The following is a 24,857-nucleotide window of genomic DNA, read 5'->3' as shown; positions in this document are numbered from 1 at the left end:
TTTTGAGATCAGTTTTAGTCATACACATACCAAGACTCACGAATCAAAAATATAGATTTATTGGTACGTCTTGATCAAATAAGTTCAATCATGTAAAACACAATCTGGTAACATTTTATAATTTAATGTGTTCAACACTTACAGGTAAAAAGAAAATATATGAATTTCAGTGTGGTCTTGTACAAAATCTTTCATTTATAAGTGATTACGAGTCCCTGTCTTTCAACCATGAGAAAAATGTGATTTAAAAACAAAAACTTTTAATGTGCGTCGACCCAAACCAACCCCACCTGTGCTCCGCAAACTGCCCTCGCTCTAACTGGGACTGTGTCGGCCTCTGATGATGGCATATCGCTTCATAAATTTAAGAAATGCAAATTGTTTTGGAATTTGTGTGTGGTGAATGATTGGACGACTTCCAGGGGTCTTAAAGACTGAAGGTTGGTTTAACTTACGTGGTTAATATTGCAATGGTTTGCCTTGATACAACATGTAACACTTAAAACAATATAATCCTCAATACAATATAATCCTCAATAGATACAACAATAAAAAAAGTACACCGGCGCTGGAGTCAAGCAGTAGAAAATGTTCAAACTAAAATATCAGCGATTTGCTTCCTATCACTTAAAAATAAACCCTCTCTTTGACAAAGCTGCCCCAAATGTTTGAATACAAGCTTCTAACTCAGCGAAATAAACATACACCCACATGTGAAAATGAAAAATGAAGCCTGTCTTATATAAACTGACCGGGAGCTGAACTCTTTACCTCTGCTGGAGTTTTAAAAGAAACTGATGCATTCTTTGGCCACATTTATTTTCTCTAACTGTCCTCGGACGTTTCTACAGATGGAAACAATAAGGAGCATTTTTTCTTTTTGACTACTTGCATTGCTACTGCTGCTGAATGCCTAAAAATAAAAAAGTGAAGTAAAATGGAAATGAAATCTGACATGATCCAGTGGTTTGTTAACCCTTCAGCCACCCGTTGCCGCAGGAGGACGCAGCTGGCGACGACGCAGCATTTTATTGACTGAGGAGAATGTGAGAAAACAGTGTAGTGATGAGTTGTATGTATTTTTACGTAAGGTCTTATGCAATGATTTGATGATATTTACCTGTGTCCCTCTTCTGCACTTTGTGTGGAATCTGGATCGTGTACGCCCCTGGTAATCCAGGTAAACCTGGCTGTCCAGGATCACCTGTAAACACATTCTCATTCAGACTCGCTCTGCATCTGTCAGTCGCTCCACTAAAACATTCAACTCTGTCGAAAACATACCCTTCTCTCCTCTGGGTCCTGGGTATCCTCTGTCTCCCTTTGGTCCAATGCTTCCTGGAGGACCGGGGATGGTGCCATAGGCTGCGGGAGAGCAAAAGCATAGAATCAGTCGTTATGAAGCAACATTTTCTGGCTTCACTTGTGTAAGTCTGAATTCTTTTCAGCTGCATTAACATCTAACCAGATACAGTATGTGGAAAATCATAACTCTGAGTCCTCACCTCTGAAGAATTCCATGAGGTCAGCCGTGACGTTGCCGTAGGACCCGATGACGCGGCTGTAACCAACTGGTCCGGGGGGGCCAGGTGGACCCGGAGGTCCTTGAATCGCTCTCACGTTCGTCCTCGACGGGCCCTCGACCAGATACTCCTGCAACAGGCCTTGATCTGCGGGAGGTTATTAGAAAACAGCACATTTGTAACAGAAATATTTAGAAGTCCAACACAGAAGAAAAGATTCTCCTGAGAAGTTTTCTTCAGTATCAAATCAATCCAGTAGTAGTTATTTATACACTCATTGATACATTACAAAGAGAAACTGCTAAAAGCGAATTCAACATATTTTTTTGTGTTGTGCTATAAATAATAATGAATACAATACAGACAAATAAATACTGTATATGTTGCAGCTGTAACTGACTCACTCCGGATGTAGTCGGTAACTTTCAAAGCAACGTTGGAGTAGTCCAGCGTCTCACTGAGTTTGCTGATGTCTCTCTGATCAGAGCGCAAGCGGGCGTCACCCTGAGAGTAACTCTGGCTCTGCACGTAGCTCTGGCTGTAACCCGGCTCGCCGCGTTGCCCTTGAGGTCCCCTTGGTCCTGGAGGTCCGGTGGGCCCCGGAGGTCCGGTGATGTAACGACGTACATTGTCACCTTGGGAAAAAAAGGACACTTGTGATGTGTGGACAGATATGCATGCTTATATTTTATGAATGCTTCAACACAGCAGAGGCAGCGTTCTGAAGGTTGAAGTGGGTCACATGTCTTACTGGTCAGATACTCCTGAACTTCAGCGCGGATACTCTCCCGAGGGAGGTTTCCACTGTAGGAAACCGAGCCAGAGTAACTGCCTGGTGGACCCTGTGGACCAGGAGGACCAGGAGGACCAGGAAGACCCCTGAATCCCGAACCTGAAGGATTACAGTCAAAGTTATTGTCATTGTGAGGGTAGAGGGTGTGTCAGTTCACTGTGGCATCACTGTTGCTCTCACATACATTATAGAAATTAGTGTCATTTATGAAGCATCTACTTTTTGTTCACTGATCATTATTTTGAAGAATTTGTGGATAGAGGATCAAGATTCAAATGCAGATTGATTGTGAAATAAATCAGGGTTATCCTTTAATGTTTAGAGATCAAAGTGATTTGAAAGAATACAACATATTATTATTTTCATTGACCTCCATCAAGAAGGTGATGGTTTCGTTTCTCTCCATTTGCTTGTTTGTTGGTTGAGAATTATGCAAAAACAGATTTCCACATAACTCAGTGGAAACACAGGATATGTGTCAAGAAAGAACCCATTAACTTTTCACATGGACATTTTATATCAGTTTCTTTAAATTGGGAGATCGGGTGTTTTTGACATTTTGACTGATAAATAATTCATGAATCTTGGTGGAAACATCAGACATGATATTTATGTTTGTGCACTTTAATGCAGATCCAGATAAAAAAAGTTACAAATGGTTTGTCAACCTTTTCACTCATTGATTAAATGTTGTAATATCATATTGTTCAGTTATTGTCACTGATATTTGTCTTGCAATTTTTTTGTGGGCTACCAGTACAAGCCTGATGAACACCACCAAGCTAAACGTGTTCAGTACATTGACAGGTTTGTTTTCAGGGTTTTCTTTTGACGCACTACACACGTCTCTGAAAGCTTTTATTTCCTGCGGTTGGGGACTTGAACTAATTAGAAATGCAGGAAAACACCCTGCCTTTGGTTTATGTTTTCAGGAAATTGAAGTTTGTTTTGCTATAAATGATATAAATGTTTAATCCTGTTTTCGGAATCATATATAATATATTTTCTCAGGGAGGTAGTTACGCTCAGACTTTACCTCTTTTCTACCTCTTCTACATATAATTACTGCTAATATTTCATCTTAGATAAAATACATAATAAGTGTTTGTTTTTTTCTGTTGTCAGATTCAACATTACTGTCACATTGAATTGCTGCATTGAACTTGTCTAGTTGTTGTTGTTGTGTAATATTAAATGACATCAGTGATTTGTCATTGTTCCGTCACAGCAGACACACAAAGTAACAGTCAGCTTACAAGTGTTTATACAGCAGATCATCCTGTGGGTCAGACTCACCCTGCAGGTGGCGCTGAATGTCCTCCATGCTGTAGCCACGAGCTCCCGCCCCCAACACGGTGGCAGTGGAGACTCCTGGTGGCCCCTGAGGACCAGGAGGGCCAGTCAGCCCTGGGACACCTGGAGGTCCAGGAGGACCTTGTTGTACGGCAGAGTTGATCCATGAGCGGAACTCTGAATCTGGGGAGATGGATGAGGATGAAGTGAACAGTGAGTGAACAGTAAACCGCTTATCTTCCCTCCACATGTGAAACAAGGTCAGTCTTACTTTTCATCAGTGCAGAATAGTCGATTGTAACGGTACTAAAGCCAGACACTCCTCCGCTAGAAGAACCAGGAGGTCCAGGTAATCCAGGTGGCCCAGGGGGACCTCGAGCAATCCCTCTGTCTGAAAATGAAAACAGAAGCAGTTTGATTATTTGATGTAGACCAGGCACCAGCTCCAGGGTTGTAGATTTCTATTCAAGCCAACTGTGCTTACCATTCATGATGTTGAAGACGTACATGGCGACCTGCTCTGCACTGTAACTGCCTGAAAGTCCACCTGATGGTCCCTGTGGTCCTGGTGGTCCCTGTGGTCCTGGTGGTCCTGACAAATATCTCCTCACATCATCCCCTAGACAGATCAAAGCAGGGACATAGTTTAGTCTGGGGCGTCTTCTGAAAAAACAAGTCCTTACATGATTTTGTCTTCACAGTGAAATGAAATGATGTTGAATAATAAGATGTCAAATGAACAAAGGGGTTCAAAAGTCTGAGACTTTTCATGAGTGAGAACATGTGTTGTACTTACTCTGAAGCATGATGATGAGCTCACCAACCGATAGGCCTCGAGAGCCAGGTCCAGGAGGACCAGGTGGGCCTGGGGGACCCTGAACTCCGATGCTGAGGCCAGAACCAGACCCTGAAACACAATCAAAGATGGTTTCATTATCATAATTAAGCCCCACAAGTATATGTTCTCCATTTAGTGAATTCTGGTCGAAAAGCACAGGCTTACTTTGAATGTATGCAATAATACGGGTTGAGATGTCCTCCATTGAGCCAGAGAAGGTTCCAGGGACTCCTGGAGGCCCAGGTGGACCTGGAGGTCCAGGGATACTGGATTGCCGGCTTCTACCTGCATGCAACAAATTCATTTTTGTCAATAATCTGTTCCATCTCCTGACAGCCTGTGACCTCACTTCAGAACAACTCTTACTCAGATATTCAGTGATGTACTGGCGCATCTCAGAAGAAGAGGAGAAGGAGCCCGTCTGGCCTGGTGGACCAGGAGGACCTGGAGGACCAGGAGGGCCTGAAGTGACTGAGATGGAGCCTGAAGAGAAAAAACAATAGTAAGGACCTTGAAGAGGAGCAGAGATGTCCAACGTTAAAGCCAATGTAAAATATTGTCAGAGAAATCTAGACAATATCATTGTTTTTCTCTACCTCTTGAAGCACCCGGAATTCCAGGAGCTCCAGTGTCACCTTGGTAATGATAAGCAACGATAAAAGCATTTTAGGAGGATACAATATTCATTCTGAAATACAGATGGTAAAACACTGGGAACATTCACAGATTCCAATGTGATGTTAGGTTTACCTTTGATTCCTTGTGGTCCTGGATGTCCAGGAGGCCCTGGTGGACCTGGTGGTCCAGAGATCCCACTTCCTGCAGCATATGTCGATACTATAAAGAAGAAATAAATACAGTGACCATATATCATGATGTGCATTCTACATGAATACCCTCAGCACTTAATATAAAATTGATTTGATTATTTATGGTCAGTGTTAAACGTAAAAGTGGCCGACCTCTCTCAGAGCTTCCTGGTCTTCCTGGAGCACCGGGCTGTCCTGTTTCACCTGGGACACAAATGATCGATTAAATTAAATGATGCTGGAAAGGTCTGCTCACTGTGCACTGTTATATTACAGAAGTTAGTGCAACAAATACAGACGTAGTAAGTAAATTATGTAAAAATGAATGACACAAAGAAAATCACCTTGATAGCCCCTTGGTCCTTGAGAACCTATAATAATAATAATAGAGAGGTCATGATTAAGTGCTAACAGAACTAAAGGAGTGGAGTTGGTTTTAAATAAAGAAAAAGAGGCTCAGACCACCTCATAAAATCTGATCACCTGTTGATCCTTTAGGTCCAGGAAGCCCAGGTGGTCCTGGTGGTCCAGTGTAATATGTTCCTGTAAGAAGAGCAGGGTTGAATCACTGGTGTCACTGCATTCTGTATCCTTTTCTGTTACTTAGTGTGTATTATGACAGAGCATAGGTTTTAGATCATGGATCATACCAGAACTGGATGAAAAGCCTGACTCTCCTCTGTCTCCTTTAGGTCCTGGTCTTCCATAACCTAAAAAGAAAAAAAAAATTAAAAGTTCTACTCCTGGTTTTAATTAGACCCCTGAAAAATATTTGATTCCATTAAATTGTGTACTTGTTTTTATTGTTTCATTTCAAAATGAATGGTTACAAAATTAATTAAAAGAATTGCCTTATTTAGTATTCAATAAGCGTATTAGCCCCACCTCTATCCCCACCCACCAGTCTGCCACTCACCTGCAGCTCTGACTCTACTCATCAAACATTGTATCGTATAAAAAGCATAAAAATGAAATGTTAAAATGGTTAACAATTGATTTTCATTGGAGACAGTCTTTAAAGTGAGACGCTAACCTGTCGGACCTGGAGGCCCAGGTGGTCCTGGAGGTCCCTGTCTCGAATCTCCTGATGAAAACATTCAGTTCAACAGTCAGTGACATATTTTTTAAGAATATTAACAAAAGTTACTGATGGAACAGAAGGAGGTCATTCTCTGATTGTGCTTAACAAAACCTACAAAAGATGGTCTTTTGATAATGCTGTGACATGTTGCGTCTTATTTACCTGGACGTCCAGGTGGGCCAGGAGGACCTGGTGGCCCTGGTAGGCTAGAAAATCTTAAGGTTCCACTTTCTCCATAATGACCTAAACCGGAATCAAACACATCTACTTTTAACCAATGAACTTTACTCTGATCTGTAGAAATGGACAAACCAGGTAAAAGTTTTATTTTATTTATTTATTTTATTCAGTTTTATTGCTTATAAATGCAACTTCTCTGATAACTTGTAAATAGTATATTGCTTTTAATGCAGATGATGTTACATGACAGATGCAGCAGGTTATTTCTCACTTCTAAACACTATGTCTAAAAACACTATAAATCTATATTTAGTAATATATAAAAAGTACTCACTCTCAGCTCTGGTTGAACTTAAACTCTCGGTCCTTCTCGCTGTTATTCCTTGTTCTCCCTGGTCTCCCTTATATCCTCTGTCACCTTTAGGACCTGTGAGAACAAACGAAATGCAGCATTGATTACATTCTGAGGATTGAATATCCCACCTTCAAGACAATAAAAGTGCGATGACCTACCAGGCTGGCCAGGCTGACCAGCAGGGCCGATTGGACCTGAAGACAGAGGGCAACACCACGGATACATTATTAAACAATTTAAAAAACATACAGTTATGGCATTCTGCAGAATGCCAGGGACATCATTAAGCTACTTTCTGTGGTGTTTAGAGTCAGACCTGATAATCCAGGAGATCCTGCAGGGCCGGGAGGACCAGCAGGCCCAGGTGGTCCTGGGATGCCAACAGAAGTGGAACCAGCTGAGAAATGAAGGCGATGGTCAGATATGTACATCAAAAGTTCAATCGATGGGATGTTACATTTCAATTTTGATCACGTGCTGTTACCTGCATTGATGATTCTGCCTGCTTGACCAGTTTCACCTAAAAACAAACAGTCACATGCAACATAAGATACAGAGTTCTATAATCAACAGCATGAGAACAGTGTCATTTAGAAAGCTGCAGAAGACCCTAGAGGCTGAGGCAGGAGTTGCACCTTTGGCTCCAGGATGTCCTGGATTTCCTGGTATTCCTAAAAGCAAGATGAAATTACATTTAAGTGTGAGAACATTAAAAACTAATATACTCTACAGTGTCTGTTGTGATCATGAAAGAGTCGTACCTGGTGGTCCTTGAAGCCCAGGTCCTCCTACAGGGGTGGGGGTGTATTACAAAAGTATGTCATCATACTATCCGCTGATGATAATATTTGTATTGTCAATGTTTCATCAGAGTGACGTCACTTTACCTGGAAGACCGGCGTCTCCGGGAGGCCCAGCAGGACCCCTGAGTCCAGGGGGGCCGGCAGGTCCTTGGTCACCTGAGGGCCGAAGAGAAAATGAAAATATGATTACTATTGATTTGAGGATTAATATTATTATTGGTAGTAGTAGTAGTAGTAGTAGTAGTAGTATGTGTGGAAGTTCATATTTTGTGTTGTGTAATTGTTGTGTAACCAGCATTGCATCTTCGTAGTCAATAATAGTAAATAATATAGTTAATAAAAGTAATTTACCTCTTGATCCTTTGGCACCATCTTGTCCAGAAAGACCTGATGACAAAAAGAGAAATAAAATCACATTGTAATTTATAATGTGTGGTTGTTTATGAGAGACCTCTCTTCTGCCCCCCTATGGAGGATCTCGTTATTGCCACTTAGAATTCTGTTGATTTCATTTAACATTCAGCTTCGGAAAAAGGATAAAGTTAAGTGAGGTATAAAATTTATCTAAATAAAATTCTCAGTGTTTAAAGTTTAGAATTAAATTACCACATTATTCTTTTAAAAAAGAAGAGGAAAACATTTGAGACTGTGAATAAATGAATTATCTGAGATTGGAGGTGTGGTAACTTACCCATTGACCCTTTGGATCCTTTCTCTCCAGCTGGACCATGCATTCCTGATATACCTGGGTCACCTGAGGAGTGAACGAGCTGAATTAGAAAACTCGTATTGCTGTTCGATGTACGTAACATGCCAACAAATATAGTTTAATATATAAAGACAAATTTCACTGACCTTGCATTCCTCTGACACCTTTCTCACCAGTTTCACCTGAAATAAACATTAAACCGTGATTAAAAAACACTGACCACTCAAGTCAAGTCACATGAAAACATGATGAAGTTACAACAAACCTTTAAGTCCTTGAAATCCAGGGAGCCCTCTGTCACCTGCAGAGTGAGAGGAGAGACTGTGAGTAACGTTAAAATCAATTAACTGTGAATTTCACTGTTTAACGAACGTGACCCACCTTTAGGCCCCGGTGGCCCGGCCTCACCACGGAAACCCTGAGCACCAGGTTCACCTGTTAAAAAAAGATCATGTTAAACATCAGGGATGACGTCATGGTATCGCTAAAAGTGCTTTATAGTTGGTGCTGTTACATTAAATAATGCTCAACTCAGGAGTCATTGTGATAAATGATATGAAGGCTAACAGGGACAAACTGACCTGGTGATCCGGGTGCACCTGAAGTAAAGATAAATCATTTTTAGACCCCAAAAAAACAAATTTATAAAAGTCTTAATATGATATTAACATGCAAAGCACTCATGTGGAATTAACACTGGGATTACAGTTAAAGTTGGTTTGTTTCTATTGATCCATCAAAGACAGGAGAGACACTGCATATGTGCACTCACACAAAAGTTAAATTATCTTTAAAGTCAAAACTAAAATGATTTAACTCAGCTGAACAAGACTGTGAGTGTCTTCATGTTTTAATCTTGTGTTTAAATTGGTTTGATTTTAGTTTAGATTTTTGTAAATGGATGGAATGAGGCTGCCACTAAACTGAATGACTACACTGCCACCTGGTGTTGGAGCATAGATTCTCGATTTTTATCTGTGCCAAGGAGGTTCTGTTTTTCTGTCCGTCTGTCCGTCTGTCCGTCTGTCCGTCTGTCTGTCCGTCTGTCTGTCTGCTGGATTACTGAAAAAACTACTGGACTGATTTCCATTGAATTTGGATGAGAGATGGGGCCTGGCCAAAAGATCCAGATAAACGGGGGATTCTGAACATTTATTCTACGTTTTATTTAAAGTCATTAATTTGAACATGAAAACAAAATGGAAAGGGTTTATGTTTAGTGACCTCACCTTTTGGTCCAGCAGACCCAACCCCAGCATCTCCAGGAGCCCCTGAGTAAACCAAACACATCAGATCATGAAGTGACTCATTGTCACTAAGTAAGTTACTTGCTGTTGATATCACTAATGAGTGTAAAGACTGAATCGGAGCCGTACCTTTGTCACCTTTCATTCCAAAGCCTGGAGGACCTGGCTCACCTCTGGAGCCAGTCAGGCCGTCTCGACCCCTGACACCCGGTTGCCCCTCCAGCCCATGTTCACCTGATCAGACATTTAACACACAGACACTCACTCAATTAAAGAAATGTGAAACAGTGAACTTGTATCACGTAGTTTGACCTGAAGAGATTAGTGTACCTGAGCTTCCTTTCTGTCCTTTAGGACCCTCTGGGCCGGCATGTCCCAACATACCTGGAGGACCTGAGGTCAAAGGTCACACTGAGTAAAACAGCATCATGATATCGCACAATAAACAATGAAAAAATGTAAAATACTGGTGATGTTAGTCATCTTCCTCACCTGGAGTACCAGGGTAACCAGCATCACCTGAGACAAGTGAAACATTTAAATAAGATGAGATCAGGGAAATAACAGAACAGAAAATATTTCTTGCAGCAAATGTTTTTGTTTCTCAACCTTTCGATCCAGTGTCAGAATAACAATAAAAATGAATGAGAAGAAATAAAGCACAAAGGAAATTTTAATTTCACCTTTAGGTCCAGGAAGTCCTCGCTCTCCCTGCGCTGAAGATACCAGAAACGCTGAAAAGGAAAACAATTGTTCAGTGAACATGCATCTAGTGTGAGAGTGTGTGTGCATGTATTTGTGTGTAAGCGTGTTCATAAAATCTCTCTGTGTCGTACCTCTGAATGTCTGTGACTGCATTTCAGCTCTGAGCATCTGCTGAATCATCGCCTGGAAAGAGGCAGCGTCAACGTGTCCTCCACTCACACCAGTACCAAAGCCACTGAAGCTGGTGCCTGTACTGCCGGAGGTGCCGCTGAAGCTGGTGCCGGCACCTCCAGCGCTGCCACCACCAGCAACACGGGCACCACTGACACTACCGGTACCACTGGCAACACGGGCACCACTGGTACTACTGCTGTCACTTCCAGCACCGGCACTGGCAGCACCGGCACTTCCAGCACCGGCACTTCCAGCACCACCATAGCCTTCCCCGTTGATACTGATATCATTTCCACCTCCACCTGTGGAGCCGGCAGCACCAGCTGCAATTCCAATTCGTGTTTTGGAGCCTGAGCCTCTACCTCCAGCGTCCAGGTATACTGTGCTGTCAGTGCCATCACCACCTCCTCCAGCTCCACCTCCACCGACCACAAGCAAGTTGTTGTTGGAATCAGAAGAGCCTGACAGCCGACTGGTACGCGCTGAGACGGACGACTCGGCCTCCAGGGTAGCCACTCGATTCTTCAGCTTTCTCACGTCCTCAGCTGGAAGAGGACATCAACAGTTGTTAAAACAGACTGTACAGACAAGGAGCACACACTCGTTCTCAGTCTGTTACGTGACAAACTAATACAGTGTCTTCCACACATTAGATTATAATTGTTTTACTCTCCTTCTTTTTACTGTAAATGTGATTATTATATATTCTCTTTCACGTAAAGCATCTTGTGTAGATTAACAAGAGAGTAAGTTATAGTTTGTGTATTTTGTCGTTTGTTATAGGACTATGTTGAACAGTGAGATTTCACACGATCCTGAAGTTACAGCTACAAACCTCATGCTTGAATTTTGCGACCCTTTCTTTATACTCACTGTATTAACTGTGAATGATCTGCAGTATCAGGTGACTTTACTATATGTGCTAATCAGTCAATAAGTGATCCACAGGTTTTGAAATAGAAAATCTGAGGTTGTCAGGTTGTAAATATAGTTTCAGGCTCTTTTTGTCATATTTCATTATTAATAAAATCCACATCCACAACTCTCCTGCTGCAAGAAAACAAAACGAAGTCTCTGATGTCATGCGGCAAAACTTTCTGGAGCTGCTCCACTGACTGTAAATGCCAGACCAACTTCATGGCAGCGGGACAGTACCCAGAGATCCAATCTCCAGCGAGAGGAGAACGTTTCCTCCCCTCACAGCTCTTAGCAGCACGGTGAAATAATACTCACCAGCCTGTAAAAGCCTAAACACACATTTTATTGCTTCAAATAAAATGGTCACTCCCAGTTTCGGCATTGCAGAGCAGCTCCGGAGAGAATCTCATGATTCGTGAGGTTTTATTTTTCCCTGTTAAATCTCATAGTGTTGCATCAAGTGAAACTCACCCAACGCGATGAGGCCGAAGAGAAGTCCCAGCAGGAGGAGGGAGAGGAGGAGAAGGCCCAGCAGCCACTTCCACCACGAGCAACAAGCGTCGGAGCAGCAGCAGAATCCACCGCCGCCGAAGATGCCGTCGTCCCTGTGGATCTCTGGAGACAGAACACAGAATAAAATCCTCACATTCAAACACTAAAATATTCATAATCATGTAAATATCAACACACATGCGATGAGAAATACCTGCATAGGTGGCTTTGTCTTTCATCACAACTCCAGAGGATCCATCTGATGAACAAACAAATACACATCAACGTTTTTTCTTTATAAGAAAAGTCATTTCTTGTTGTTAGAGATGTTCTTGATGAGCTGCACTCACAGTAAGTGTTGCCTGTCTCAGACTTCAGTGGAGCCGTCTCACTGTAGCTGGAAATAAGCTTCTCTTTCTTTATTGAATCTCCCGATAGTGACCCTGTGAAAATAGAAATACTGATTTTAAGAAACACTTTTATCAAATTTACAGTGTATGAAGAGGAAAACTGAAAATCCAGCCTTGGTTCACAACATTGCATCATGTAAATATTAAGAAACAATGTTAAAGTGACAGACAAATAATTGTTATCCCAGAAGGGGGCAGTGAAGATCTGCCTCACCTCCTCCTACATGAACGCTGCTGCTGCTGGTGAACTGCTTCCCGCTGTCTTTAGCCAGAATGAGCCTCTCTGTGTCCCTCTTAGCTGAAACGTTCTCTTTCTCAGAGATCAAGTACTTGTTCTTATACGTATCATCAATTTGAGTTCGAGTGACTGAAAACAACAACAATAAACCAAAAGACGTGAATCGTTATCATTGTTAGAATTAGAGAACTTTTTTGATGATGGTAACTTCATTTCAGATAAAAGAGGATTTCTGTTGTGGTCTTTACCTGAAGAGACTCCAGAGCTGACGACACCGGTCGCAGTTGACACATTTTTCTGAACGCCATAACCTGAACAGTAAGGAAGACACTTCTTGCACAAAAATGTAGAAAATATTTGAAAATGTCAAAATATTGTCAGAAAACAGGCTTCCATACCTCCAACGTTGGCGCTGACGTTGGCTCCACTGGTGGTGAGCACGGTGCCGGTGGTGGGCGCCAGATTATTCTGAAAGCCGTAAACTGAAAACAGAGACACACAATCTGACTTGAAAAACATGCAAACATAAAAGATAAATAAGATGCACCTTTAGGGTTTTAATGTTACAACAAGTAGAAGAAAATGAAAGAGAAAAATAAACATAAATTAATAAATCTCACATTGGAAATGAACATTCACACAAAAATTCAATAAAATAAATATGAAAAGTATTTGCAATACAAATAACGAGTTGACCTGAAGAATAATAAACCGTTTAAAAGTGAATATAACTTAGTCACAGATTCAGAACAGTGCAAATTGGGATTTTAAATTGTTTGTTTTGTCTAGAAAATGCACACAAAATCTACAATGAAAATCATATAATCATCTTATTTTAGAAGCTGGGAGATTTAAGTTATACAGAACTGTAAAACATGAGCATGAGGAACTTTTTTGCTCAATTTCAACAACACAAGTTTGAAAATAAGACAAGAATACAGATCTTAATGCATGATGAGAACTGATCAGTGTAAGAAAACACATTAAACAATGTATCCCTCTGTATGAACAAATGTGTCTAAATTTGGGAGTGGTCGTCATAATCTGCTATTTTAAAGAAGAGATATAAAGCGTGTGCTTGTTTTTATTTTTCATTCCTACGTTACAAACGAGAGCATTTCACCTGCAGGTAACAGGTGATGTTCACTGGATGCTGCTCTCACCTGACAGGGACGAGGGCGAGGTGGGGCTGAGCGGTGAGACTCCTCCAGACCTGTTGTTGGTGCCGACCTGGTACGAGTGGCTGCTGGTGTTGCCGGTGACCACCATGGCGGAGGGGGAGGGCAGCGTGGAGGTGGACCAGGAGAAAGATGGAAGTACGGTGTCCAGCGTGTCATATTCACCTGATCTCATGCTGCCGCCGTACTGACCTGATCTCACACTGGTTTCATACTGGCCCAGTTTTACACCAGTATCATACTGTCCTGACCTCATGGAATCATACTGGACTGATTTCACACCAGTGTCATACTGCCCTGATTTCACACCAGTGTCATACTGCCCTGATTTCACAGTGACATCATAATGGCCAGATTTTACAGCAGAATCAAACTGTCCTGATTTCACACCAGTGTCATATTGGCTTGATATCAGAGTGACATCGTACTGGCCTGATTTTACGCCAGAATCAAACTGCCCAGATGGCAGACTGGTATTATACAGGCCTGAAGCATCAATGGTGTTGAATGCACCGGTTCTCACACCAGAGCCAAATGCAGAAGACACTGAAAGAGAGAAAAAACACAGAAATCAAGAAGAGATCTTATTATATCTTATTTATGTTTTTATCATTAAATAAGATCAAATTACAATTCTATCCTTTGGTTGATGTATGTGAGATGTAGTTTTCTTTTCTTTTATACTTTTTATTCACCTGTTTTATTTACTTATTTCTATTTATTTGCTATTTTTTTGTATACCTTGACTCTTAAAATATGGATACATTAAATATCATTACGATTAATATTGAACATCGTTGGAGAGGGAGCCCTCACTTGTGAGTCTCTCTAAGGTTTAAAAAAAACTTATTCCGAATCCTGGCTCTAGTCCAAGGCAAAGGACAGAGGATGTTGCACCTTGTACAGATTGTTAAGTCAAACTGTGATTTGTGAATATGAGCTCTAGAAAATGATTGATTGGTTGTATAACATCTTTTCCATGTGTGGTCCAAAAGTACTAAAGAGATTCTGGGTACCAGACAAAATATAGAACAGGACTCTTCCAGGATTTTGGAAATACTCCAACTAAGCCGTGTATTACATAAGCAAAATGTCACCAAGGAGCTTATATGTAATGGGAGGCACATAGCGGGGCCCTGTTAAACCATAAATCTCCAGACCATCTCAGGGACACCTCTGGAGACATTGTGTCTGTGCATGTGGAGTATGCGCGTGTGTGATTCTATACCCGACTGCGTGGCCACAGAGACGGTCTTGGCTTCCGCGCTGACCTTCTTAGGGAGAGGCAGGGTGGTGGAGGCGCTGGACGAGCGAGTGGGGCTGACGCTGCTGGAGCGTCCCTTCAGCAGCTTCTTCACGTCGTCCAGCTCCGTCCCTGCAAAGACACAGACGCACCAACAACACTCAATGCAGCACCAATGCAGGGATATCTCTGAGAATTGAATGTATGAGTTCAATAGTAGTACTGTAGTTTAATACAATTTTGATGTACTTCTAAGATCATGCTACTTCTACTTAACAATAATGGAATTGAATTAAATGTATGTGCGAGACAGACACACAGGCCCACAGACACACAGGCCCACAGACACACAGGCCCACAGACACACAGGCCCACAGACACACAGGCCCACAGCTCTAACTACAAAAGTAGTGTGGGTGTTTTTTTCTTTTACAGTAAAAGTTTATTTTTAGAAAAGTAAAGTATACGTTCTGCATTCATCTTCTTATTCAGAATCACAATAACAAAAACAACTTAGGTTATACTTCAAGAATAAAAGTAAAAATGTGGAACATTTTCATAATATTACACAAATTACTATGTAAGCAGCACTTTTTATATTGTAGCTGGGAGAGATGGGACCAACTTTAATAACTTTTTATATGTCTGGGTTGTTGCGATGCATCATGTGCTATTAGCTATGTTTTGTATATTTGTGTCATTACCTGTCAAATAAATGTAGTGGAGTAAAATGAAACACAATGCAAAGTATAAGTACATCAATTATACTTAACAAAGAGAACTTAAAGGTACAGTGTGTAGAATTTTGTGATATCTAGTGTTGAAGTTTCATGTTGCAGCTGAACACCCCTCACCTCACCCTCTCCTTCCAAACATGAAAAAGAACCTGTGGTAGCTTCAGATGTCATAAAAACTCAAAAGGTGTTTAGTTTGTCCAGTCTGGACTAATGTAAAAAACATGGCGGCTTCAGTAGAGAGGGTCCCCTCAATGTAAATATAAAGTATTTAAATATAAAGAGACTTTTCTGGGGTAAAGAAAACTACAATTCATAGAATTTAGATGAAATGAACTAGTGAAAACATCATGTGTTGGTGCTACATTAAATTTCTGCCAATAGTTTCCTTTCACCTAAATCTTACACACTGGACCTTTAAATAAAAGTACGTGATTATATTGCTTGGCTGTTTTTTTGTTGTTGCAATTATAACTTCAGCAAAATAACTAAATTCTTCTGAAAGCACAGAAAAAGCTACAGGGCAGAATGAGACCCACCAGCTGAGGTGGGGTGAAGGTGGCACAGAGCGACTGGTGTAGAAAATGTGGACTAAATAACGGCACTTTACATTTTAATCAGCAGGGGGCGCAATCAGCGTCTATAAAAGTCTGTCTCTCAATTGTTTTGCCTCAAATGGGACCAGTGACTCATGTGTGCCGTTGTTGGCACCACAGACCTGCCCCTTAATGTCCTCCACCACATAAACACTATTCACACAAACCCATGAGCCTTACACTTGAAACCCCCTGCTTCTCTCTCACTGCACTGTATCTTCTGTCTGCAGCTGCATAACCACTTGAAATTACATGAACATTAGCAGGTAAGTGAGTGGAAGACAAAGAACGCACCACATGTGATCTACTTAATACTTGGCCAAAGTATTTGACAGTAACTTAATTCAGTTAAATAAAAATGTTGGTCTAAAGTGACCCTGCAATAAAGATTCTGAGAGGTTCCTTGCACGAACACTCTCGGATAAAGATGCTTTGTTGCTTTCTGAGGAATTGCGTAACTGACAGAGAGTGAATCCAAGTGGTCTTACATCTGCCGGCGGTGGGAGAGGCACTTTGTAATCTGGCTCTGATCTCGCTCTCTGAGAAAAAAAATCACAATGGAAGAAAGGATTCCAGATTTACTCAAATGTAAGCCAGGACAATTCCAAGTCACGTGATGCAGAAACTATTAGTGAATACCTCTGCTTTCGCTCCTCCCTCTTGCACCGCTGGAGCCTGAAGAAAAAAGGGAAATACATATGTACAGAGCGACATGTTGGAGATAAAGCTGTAAAAACATTGAGCAATCATAAAGTATTGAATCCCACACAGCTGTCACTTTCACTTACAGTAGTTTCCATAATCTTTACGAGTAAATTCTGGGGAGGAATTTGCACTGGAACTTCCTAGAAGGCAAAAACACAATCGTTAAGCAGAAATACAAACAGCTCCCTTGTGCCGCAGTTTCCTTTCTTTTTCTTGAATGTTCTGTATCAAACACTGCTGATGCCAACTGTTCACCGCCTGTGTTATTAACAGGATCTCACCGTCATAACCTCCTGAGCGGCTGGTTATAATCGTCCTCTCTCGGAAACCTGGCGACAGGCCTCCTGACGAGCCAGCGGTCTGTGCTCTCCTGCCACCGCCTGACGAGCTGGACCTGACCTTTGACACCGAACTCACGAGATAACTGCCCCCGCTTCCTGCTTTTCCTGCTCTTCCTCCTCCTCCTCCTCCTCCACCTCCTCCTCCTCCTCCGCTTCCGTACCCATCTCCATCCAAGAAACTCCCCAGTCCTCCATCGCCTCCCCCTGAGGAGTCTCCCCCCAGGTAAACTCCTGAGGAGGAGCTGTAGCTGTTGGTGTTCACACCGACAGAGGCTGCAGGGACAATAAGGACATGGTTCATTTACAATGAACTTCTCCACAGCACGAATGTACAAACAGGAACAGGCCTCGGCCACAAAGAAGTCACCTAAAAAGTAACTGAGTACTTATACTGATGTGCAAAGTTGAGGAATTGTACAACTTGCATTTGGTGATTAAGATCAGATCCTTGACTTAAGTAAAAGTACAAATACCACAATGTAAAAGTACTCCATTACAAATAAATATCTTGGTGAAGTAGACAAACTTGAGTAAGAGAACTTGATCCATGTGATGATTGTTAAAACCGATGCATTCATGTGTTTGCAGTATTTTACAGTTGTAGACACTGGTTTAAATACTTTATTGAGTTTTCATGTGTAGTCCTGTGGGTCCCAAACTATGATTATTTTCTCGCTCACTTCATTCCCTGCACTCATCATAAATGTAAAACAAGCAGTGAGAAATGTACATTATAATTACCCATAATTCAAAGCAACATTTGATCAGACGTTTTGTTTTTACAAAACTCAAACTGATTCACTTCACTGTAATTTAAGACCGGAAAAAACCCAAATTGTCATATTTGAGGAGCTGAAACCATGAAATGTTTGGATGCTTTAGTATGAAAAAATTACTTAAATTATATCATCAGTCGCTGACATTTATTTCTACAGCTCATAAATGTTTTAGCAGTTCTTTATTTTGCATATTTAATCTAAATTTGTAAAGTAACATGTACCTGTAATCTTTACAAAAATAGTTAGTATTTAGTGACATTCAGATTCTGTATGAAAATAGTGACTTAAGTGGCTCCACCTCGGCAGATACAACAGTAAAATACTACTTGCATCACAAACAACAGTGTTATTCTATATTACAGTGTGACACTCACACAGTCCATTTCTGCATTAAACATTTTTACTTCTGATACTTAAATATTTGGTTCAAAACATAAACTTCTACTTTAGTAACAATGAGTAAACTGACAGTTTTTAAAAACTGCGAATCTTTACCCGAAAGCCAAAGTTAGTTTTAGCTTTTTTTCTAGTGGGTGGTGAACGTTTGTTTAAAGACAAATGCAGGACTTCCTAATTTCGGCCTTTGGTTGGAAATGTGCTCTCACATGAGGAGAAATAAGTTCCACTGCTGTTCTGGGTTAAGACATTCTTCTCCAAGCCCAGCCCTCCAGCACTGCTGGACATATTCCTGTGATTTGATCCGCCGGTTCCCTCTAGCAACGAGAAGACACACAGCAAAACAGGGAGAAGCCGTTACTCATCGGGAACTTCCTCCAGAGACGCTCGGCTATAATTATTGTATTATGCCTTTAGTTTACTGACAGTAATTAAAGCGAGAAGGAATGAAAGAGAGAGACACTCACTTGGAGGGAGGGAAGTCAGTCTCCTAGTGGTGGTTATAGTTTCTGTCACAACTGATGAAAAGAGAGAAAAGTATTAGTCTGTACACGCACAGCTCTTAAACTCTTATTCCTATATATCATTCAAGTGTCCACATGTTAATCCTGAATGACAGGTGCTGAGTGGAGTGTTGAGTGACACGTATGGTGAAGACTTTTACACTTCCGCAGCTGAATTTATGTGACTTAGAGATAATGCTTTATATAGCAGCTATAAGCCTCTAATGAGAACGCCACGATCAGGTTACTTATCTTTCTTCAACAGGACTAATGTTTGTTTCTTTAGCTTCTCTGATTACATATTTACAACCGATTAACATTACAACCACACCCTTAAGGATTAATACCATCATCATTTCAATAAAAATAAAGCATTAAATTATTCTGATGATTTATTAGAGAGTGAAAATGTTTTCTAAGTCGCTGTATTCAGCCTTTAAAAGCTCACAAATAAAAAACCCAAACAGAAGTAAATAAAGATTGAAAGTGTTTATAAGTATAGTGTAGCTGTAAGATGATACGTCTTTAGTGGAGCATCATGGACTCCACCTGTTGGCAGCCATAAGTGAAGTCTGAGTAAACAGATGATGAATGACAACAGTAAAATAGCTGTTATTATTATAACGTGGTTATTTTTATCAGACATGAGCGAGCATCTACTCGTATGTTAGATGTTGTGTCTGTTTACACGGTGGAATACATAAATAGTTAAGAGTTAAGAAATAAATCGTAGCTTCCTCAGTGAGTTTAATTTTGTTGACAAATACTGTAGAAGTAATAAACACTAATACATTTCTGTAAAAAGGAAAACAACTACAGATTTAAGTGCTTTTCATTTTCTAAATGTTTGCACTGATTGGAAACAAACAAAGTTGGAGGGCTTCAAGTAAAGAGTTACTTCTAATAACCTTTTACTTTGTACATTTTACATTTACATTGTACAGATGACTTTCTATTTTTATGTTACCTTGTGTTTGTGTTGTTTAATCACTGACTTCCTGATTTATACTCTTATTGAACGTGTACCTTCACTATCCCCTTGGCTGCTCTCACACTGTTAGTCAATGTATTAAATGACAACTAGATTATTATTTTTAATTGTGCCCAACAAAACAAGATTTTGTGAAAATGTAGAGAGCTGAGTACAATTACTTGGGTTTGTTTATTCTGTTTCATAACCAAGTTGACTAAACAGAGAGATACATTCAGGTTTATTTGGATGATGTAACACATTCTTGTCAAAATAAAGAAAAAACCCTTATAAATCACACTTAATTAAATGCCAAGTAGATTCATAACAAATACCAACTAAATCTTCAAAACGACTTTGAATCTTTTCTGGGGGTGTCACAGATTTTTAATTGTACTTTGACAAACATTTCTCAGCATAAGATGAAACTTACTGGTACTTCCCAGAGCTTTCAGTCAAACCCAGAGGCAGATGGAGTTTGATCAGATGGTTACTGTCATGAACTTAAGTTACATATATGTGATATTTTAAACATTACAATAGCAGCAGGCGTCTCTTTTCTAAAGACATGGTGTTGTACTGTAAACACACCTGCCCACCATGGTGCACAGTGGCTACACCTTTACATCTATGCTCTAACCCTTTAATGCAGTGTGGCTACGCAAACAATGCTAGCCATGCTACATAGCAGCTAACAGCTCTGCATGCCCGATCAAGAGTGAACTTTAACCGAGAGCATCCCTGACGTGAGTTTTAAAATCATGCGTTTATCAACTGAAGTGTCTGATATGGTCTGACAGAGACAGGAGCACCAAGTGAGACACATGAGAGGTTTGTGTTGTTGTTGTTGTTGTTGTTGTTGTTGTTGTTGTTTGCGCTCTAGTACACAGTGTAGCTGTGCTCCGCTGTGTTTTTGGTTTTGTGTTTGGAGTTGTGTTGACTGGGCTTCGTAACATCCACAGATTTTACAGACAACATCTTGCTGAGAGAGGTGGGAGGTGTTTATGAAGTTGAAAATGTCTCAGTCCGAGATGATGGGTGACCTCTAGTGGTAATAGATGTCATATATAAAAGCTTAACGACGTCCAAACCCTCTCTGTGAACGCTCTGGAAAACTTTCAGTAAGTGGATCTGACTATTTCTGAGATAAATAGAACCTTAATGCTTGAACAGTTTTTTAGGTCTATAGAAATACTCAGTATAGAATTTTGAATTTGTGTTGTGGACTACTTTAATAAGCAGGATTTTACAAAACCAGATTCAGACTCTACGACATGATAGACCTAAACAGCTTTGTAGCTTTGTTTTGAAAAGAGCAGTATATAGATTAAGTTTACGGTTGTTACCATTATTAGTCACATAACGTACGTAGCTGGTTGAACATTGCAAAATACAAAGGGGGAAATTACTGAAATAAAAGGTCATTTCAGGTCATTCATCATTGACTAGAGGCAGATAATTAAGATTTATTTTAACTCTCTTCTGCCAAGGGGACTCTTGTTCTGCAGCTGCAGCCGTTTGAGTTTTCCTGGATTCAGTTATAGATAATGTAAATTCCATTTCAATTTCATTCTGCCTCCTCACTCTTGTCCTTCTCCTCCTCCTCCTCCTTTTAGGGACTTCTGTCTGCTTCGGAGCCAAGGCTGAACACTAACAGTCATCGGTGATCACACTTTTACTGCCAGGACTTTTAGAAGAGAGACGAGGCAGATAAATCAATGTATGAAAAGCATCTGAAACTCGCTTGTGTTATGACCCTCCAACTTTATTTACTGTGTCCAAACCACATGATCTCGTCTCTGTCTCTTGTTTTCTCTCTTTCTCTCGTCTTTGCGATAAACCATGGGTGTGAAAAGTGCTACATAAATTTAAAATGAGAGGTGAACAGGAGGCCAGAACGGCTGATTGCATGTTCGTCTTGGTTGGCGTCAAACACATAATCAGACATTCCTTGACCTCTCCATCCTGTGCTGGGCCAAGATGAGCTGTCCTTATATTCAGCTATGGTGACGGCAGGAGGAAAACCCAGAGGATGACTTACTCCCTGAGAAATGGTGCAGACATGCGATAAAGTTAGTGACAGTAAAGCCCCCGAGAAAGAGAGACAGAAGCGTCACCCAAGAGAAGGATGCAGGAATCCAAAAGTGTTTTGGGGTCTTTAAGCTCAGATTTCCTCTCCACCAGTCTGTCATTAAATCAGAAATCATAGTTTTATACCTCTTCCTTTGAGATCTGAAGAAAATCAAACATAGTTTTTGGAAAAGATTAATTTATTTAAATGTGTTTTTAACACTTTAAATAAATAAATATAATTTCCATTGTGGTGACATTTGACCTATTGGAACCAAAAGTATCTGAATTCATCTCCAGCAGAGTATTTTTTCTGAATTGTGTGCACTGACCCTTTACTGCGATTTTATTTACCTCTGTATCGCTTTGTTTATTGTTTTCAAAACTTTATAAACAAAAGCAGAAGTCTCACCCCTTTCTCCAGACAAGTCTCCGGACAAGTCTCCTGACAAGTCTCCTGAGAAGTCCATCTGTCTTGTTAACTCGTCCATCCCATCTTATCTGGTGAGATGATAAAACGTTGGCCACGGTCATCCATACAATGAGCAAACTGTAGTCAAAGGCCTGTTTATCCTTCGACAAGTAACTGTGGTCAAATGGCATCTAAACAAACATCTGATGGGAAAAGGGCAAAAAAATGTCCAGCTTGTTGCCAAGAACGAGTTGGGTTTAGGACCAGAACGCTTTTAGTCTGATGTTTACTGCATCAATTTGAGGTTTTATAACTCTGAAGACGGAAAAACAGCATCACACCAGTCTCATGACTTTATAAAAATCACAATCTAATACTGTAGTAGATCCAGATTTCACTTGGAACAACTTTAAATGATCTTAATAAAGACAGAACATCTGCAGGAGTCAGCTAAAAACATTCCAGACACATGTGAACAGTTAACTCCAGAAGAAAGGCCCCAGTGGGTATAAAAAGCATCATATACAGATTTCAATAGATGGTATTTACTTTTGAGTCTTTTGAAGAACAGACTAACAAAAGGACAAAAGAAGCCATTGGATCAGGGCACGGCTTTCCTATCACCACACCCTGCCATGGACATTTAACCACTGCCTCATCTACAGAACACTTTTACCTACTTTCATTATGAAACTTGACATTAAAAAAAAAGCAGAAACTCACAAAGACGACATTTTCCCTCGTTCCTCAAATCATCTGGTGCTGATATAACACTTTTCAGCCAGCGAAGGGCAACAATCTAAGTTTCTCTCAGTGCATTTGCAATTCTCAGTAAATCCAAAGCTTTACTAAAGTTCACACAAAGCTCAGTAACTGATCTTAGCAGCAAATATAGACTTAAAGGCTCCTGTCACTAAAGTCTGCATGGGGCCATCTCCTGCAGTATATTTAGAGGGATGCAAATAGCCCAGCAGGAATACCTGTAAAACTATCCAAGTGTCTATAGATACCGTCGGGAGAGAAAAATGATCCCAAAAAACCCCCTGCTGGGTTTTACAGTCAGGCAGATGTGTCACCTACTTGCGGTTTGTAATTTATAGCCCTCAGTAAAATGGACTTTGCGCAATTCCATCCATTAAAATTCATCTGCATGCGCAAAAAAAGAAAGTTGCCAGCCCATCACCAAATTCCAACAGTGCAGTTGTTAGTACCAGAGGCGCAAAGAGCCATGTGGGAAGGAAACATCCAGCAAACACAAGTTAAAACACAATAAAACAGATAAGAAAGTCTCCATGTCCGCTGATCCATACCTGCAGCCAGCTCCAACAAACACCCAAATCCTGAATCCTCTCCCAGAGACAAGAGCGACCAATGCCGTCCACTGGAGGAGGAGGAATAATAATAATGCGTTTTAACGAGTTGAACTTGGTGCGCGCTGGTGGTAGAGGAGGTGGAGGAGGTGGTGGGGTGTTCTTAAAGTCCTCCGTCCTTTTGTGCTTTGACTCGAAACTTTCTCAGGGCAAGTCAAAACAGAGATTTGGGACTTGGACACCGGTCCCTGCAGCCGCGCCCCTCAGCTCCAGAACTTGGCAGGCTGGTGGTGGCAGACTGCAAGAAGTTTTAATATGGATTAAAAAAAACAACGCCTGAAGGAACCAATTATGTTGTCAGAGACAGATAGTCGAGTGAGCTGAGATGAACTCCTCCTCCTCCTCCTCCTGCTGTTGCTGCAGCCTCTCCACTTTTCAAAAGTGGCAAAGTTTTGTTAGGTGTTTTTTGGGGAGGTGGGATTTTTTTTCCTTTTGTTGTTTTCTTTTTTTTTTCTTTTCAGATTGTAGTGTGGGAGTGAAACCATTTCAGGGTCTGCTGAGCTATTGTGAGCAGTAAATCCATCTCACTGCAACAGCTGGAACACATCTGGAGCGCATATTGGAAGTAGAAACGGAACATTCAGACTATATGGTTTCAGCCACTACTTACATAACCCAACAGTGTTTTTACCACACATACAGAGTATTTCAGAGACAAAAGAGCAGGGAAGTCTCAGTAACTTTGACTGACTGTAATCCTGCAGCTTGTTTGTGCAGCTGATGAAGGATCTGTTTACACAGATTAGGAATCATCCAGATGATTCTCTCCGGAACATGCAGCATCAGTCTGCACCACAAGCACACGAACTTCCATGTGAGAGAGTGCCCAAACTGTTTTTAACTGTGTGACCATAATATAACTTTCCTATCCATTCATTTGCATTTATGCAATTTTGAGCCAAATTAGATGCTTTATTCTTCCACTGGCGGCCACAAGCACCAGTAGGAGTCTTCGCCTGCCACACCCTGCATCGACATCCACCCACCCTGCA

The 24,857-nt window shown here is 40.9% G+C and overlaps 1 protein-coding gene across 3 annotated transcripts; it reads right to left on the bottom strand.

Annotated features, from left to right (window-relative positions):
- Positions 1-36: 36 nt before the first annotated feature.
- col17a1b (collagen, type XVII, alpha 1b) lies at positions 37-24,197 on the bottom strand. 3 transcript variants are annotated; one of them, XM_020093736.2, is made up of 55 exons: positions 23,806-24,197; positions 22,496-22,584; positions 19,008-19,058; positions 18,750-18,857; positions 17,306-17,638; positions 17,108-17,164; positions 16,959-16,994; positions 16,808-16,858; positions 14,975-15,121; positions 13,732-14,292; positions 12,967-13,050; positions 12,817-12,879; positions 12,545-12,697; positions 12,271-12,363; positions 12,135-12,179; positions 11,900-12,043; positions 10,468-11,055; positions 10,315-10,365; positions 10,124-10,150; positions 9,962-10,024; positions 9,761-9,865; positions 9,614-9,655; positions 8,966-8,983; positions 8,766-8,819; positions 8,650-8,685; positions 8,531-8,566; positions 8,367-8,429; positions 8,027-8,062; positions 7,760-7,831; positions 7,634-7,660; positions 7,508-7,543; positions 7,357-7,392; positions 7,189-7,269; positions 7,031-7,066; positions 6,852-6,944; positions 6,500-6,580; positions 6,290-6,340; positions 5,907-5,966; positions 5,740-5,799; positions 5,601-5,627; positions 5,410-5,460; positions 5,198-5,284; positions 5,044-5,082; positions 4,814-4,930; positions 4,613-4,732; positions 4,406-4,516; positions 4,094-4,228; positions 3,881-4,000; positions 3,613-3,792; positions 2,275-2,415; positions 1,928-2,158; positions 1,506-1,670; positions 1,285-1,365; positions 1,121-1,204; positions 37-1,035 (listed from the first exon to the last, which is right to left on the bottom strand). In XM_020093736.2, the coding sequence occupies exons 2-55, from the start codon at positions 22,572-22,574 to the stop codon at positions 980-982; spliced, it is 5,502 nt and encodes a 1,833-aa protein (XP_019949295.2). In that variant the 5' UTR covers positions 22,575-22,584; positions 23,806-24,197; the 3' UTR covers positions 37-979. The 3 variants fall into 3 exon arrangements, with proteins under 3 accessions (XP_019949295.2, XP_019949303.2, XP_069394768.1); XM_020093744.2 differs by lacking the exon at positions 23,806-24,197 and adding an exon at positions 23,219-23,371; XM_069538667.1 differs by lacking the exon at positions 22,496-22,584.
- Between the last annotated feature and the right edge of the window lie 660 nt (positions 24,198-24,857).

The sequence above is a fragment of the Paralichthys olivaceus genome, chromosome 14 (genome assembly GCF_024713975.1).
Source record: "Paralichthys olivaceus isolate ysfri-2021 chromosome 14, ASM2471397v2, whole genome shotgun sequence".
NCBI lineage: Eukaryota > Metazoa > Chordata > Actinopteri > Pleuronectiformes > Paralichthyidae > Paralichthys > Paralichthys olivaceus.
This window is presented reverse-complemented; position numbering and strand designations above follow the sequence as displayed.

Coding starts and splice junctions, on each gene's coding strand:
- col17a1b (XM_020093736.2), bottom strand. CDS start 22,574: ATGGACGAGTTAACAAGACAGATGGACTTCTCAGGAGACTTGTCAGGA. Junction 8,063..8,366: donor AGGATCCAAAGGGTCAATGG/GTAAGTTACCAC, acceptor TTTTGTCATCAG/GTCTTTCTGGACAAGATGGT. Junction 1,036..1,120: donor AGTGCAGAAGAGGGACACAG/GTAAATATCATC, acceptor CATTCTCCTCAG/TCAATAAAATGCTGCGTCGT.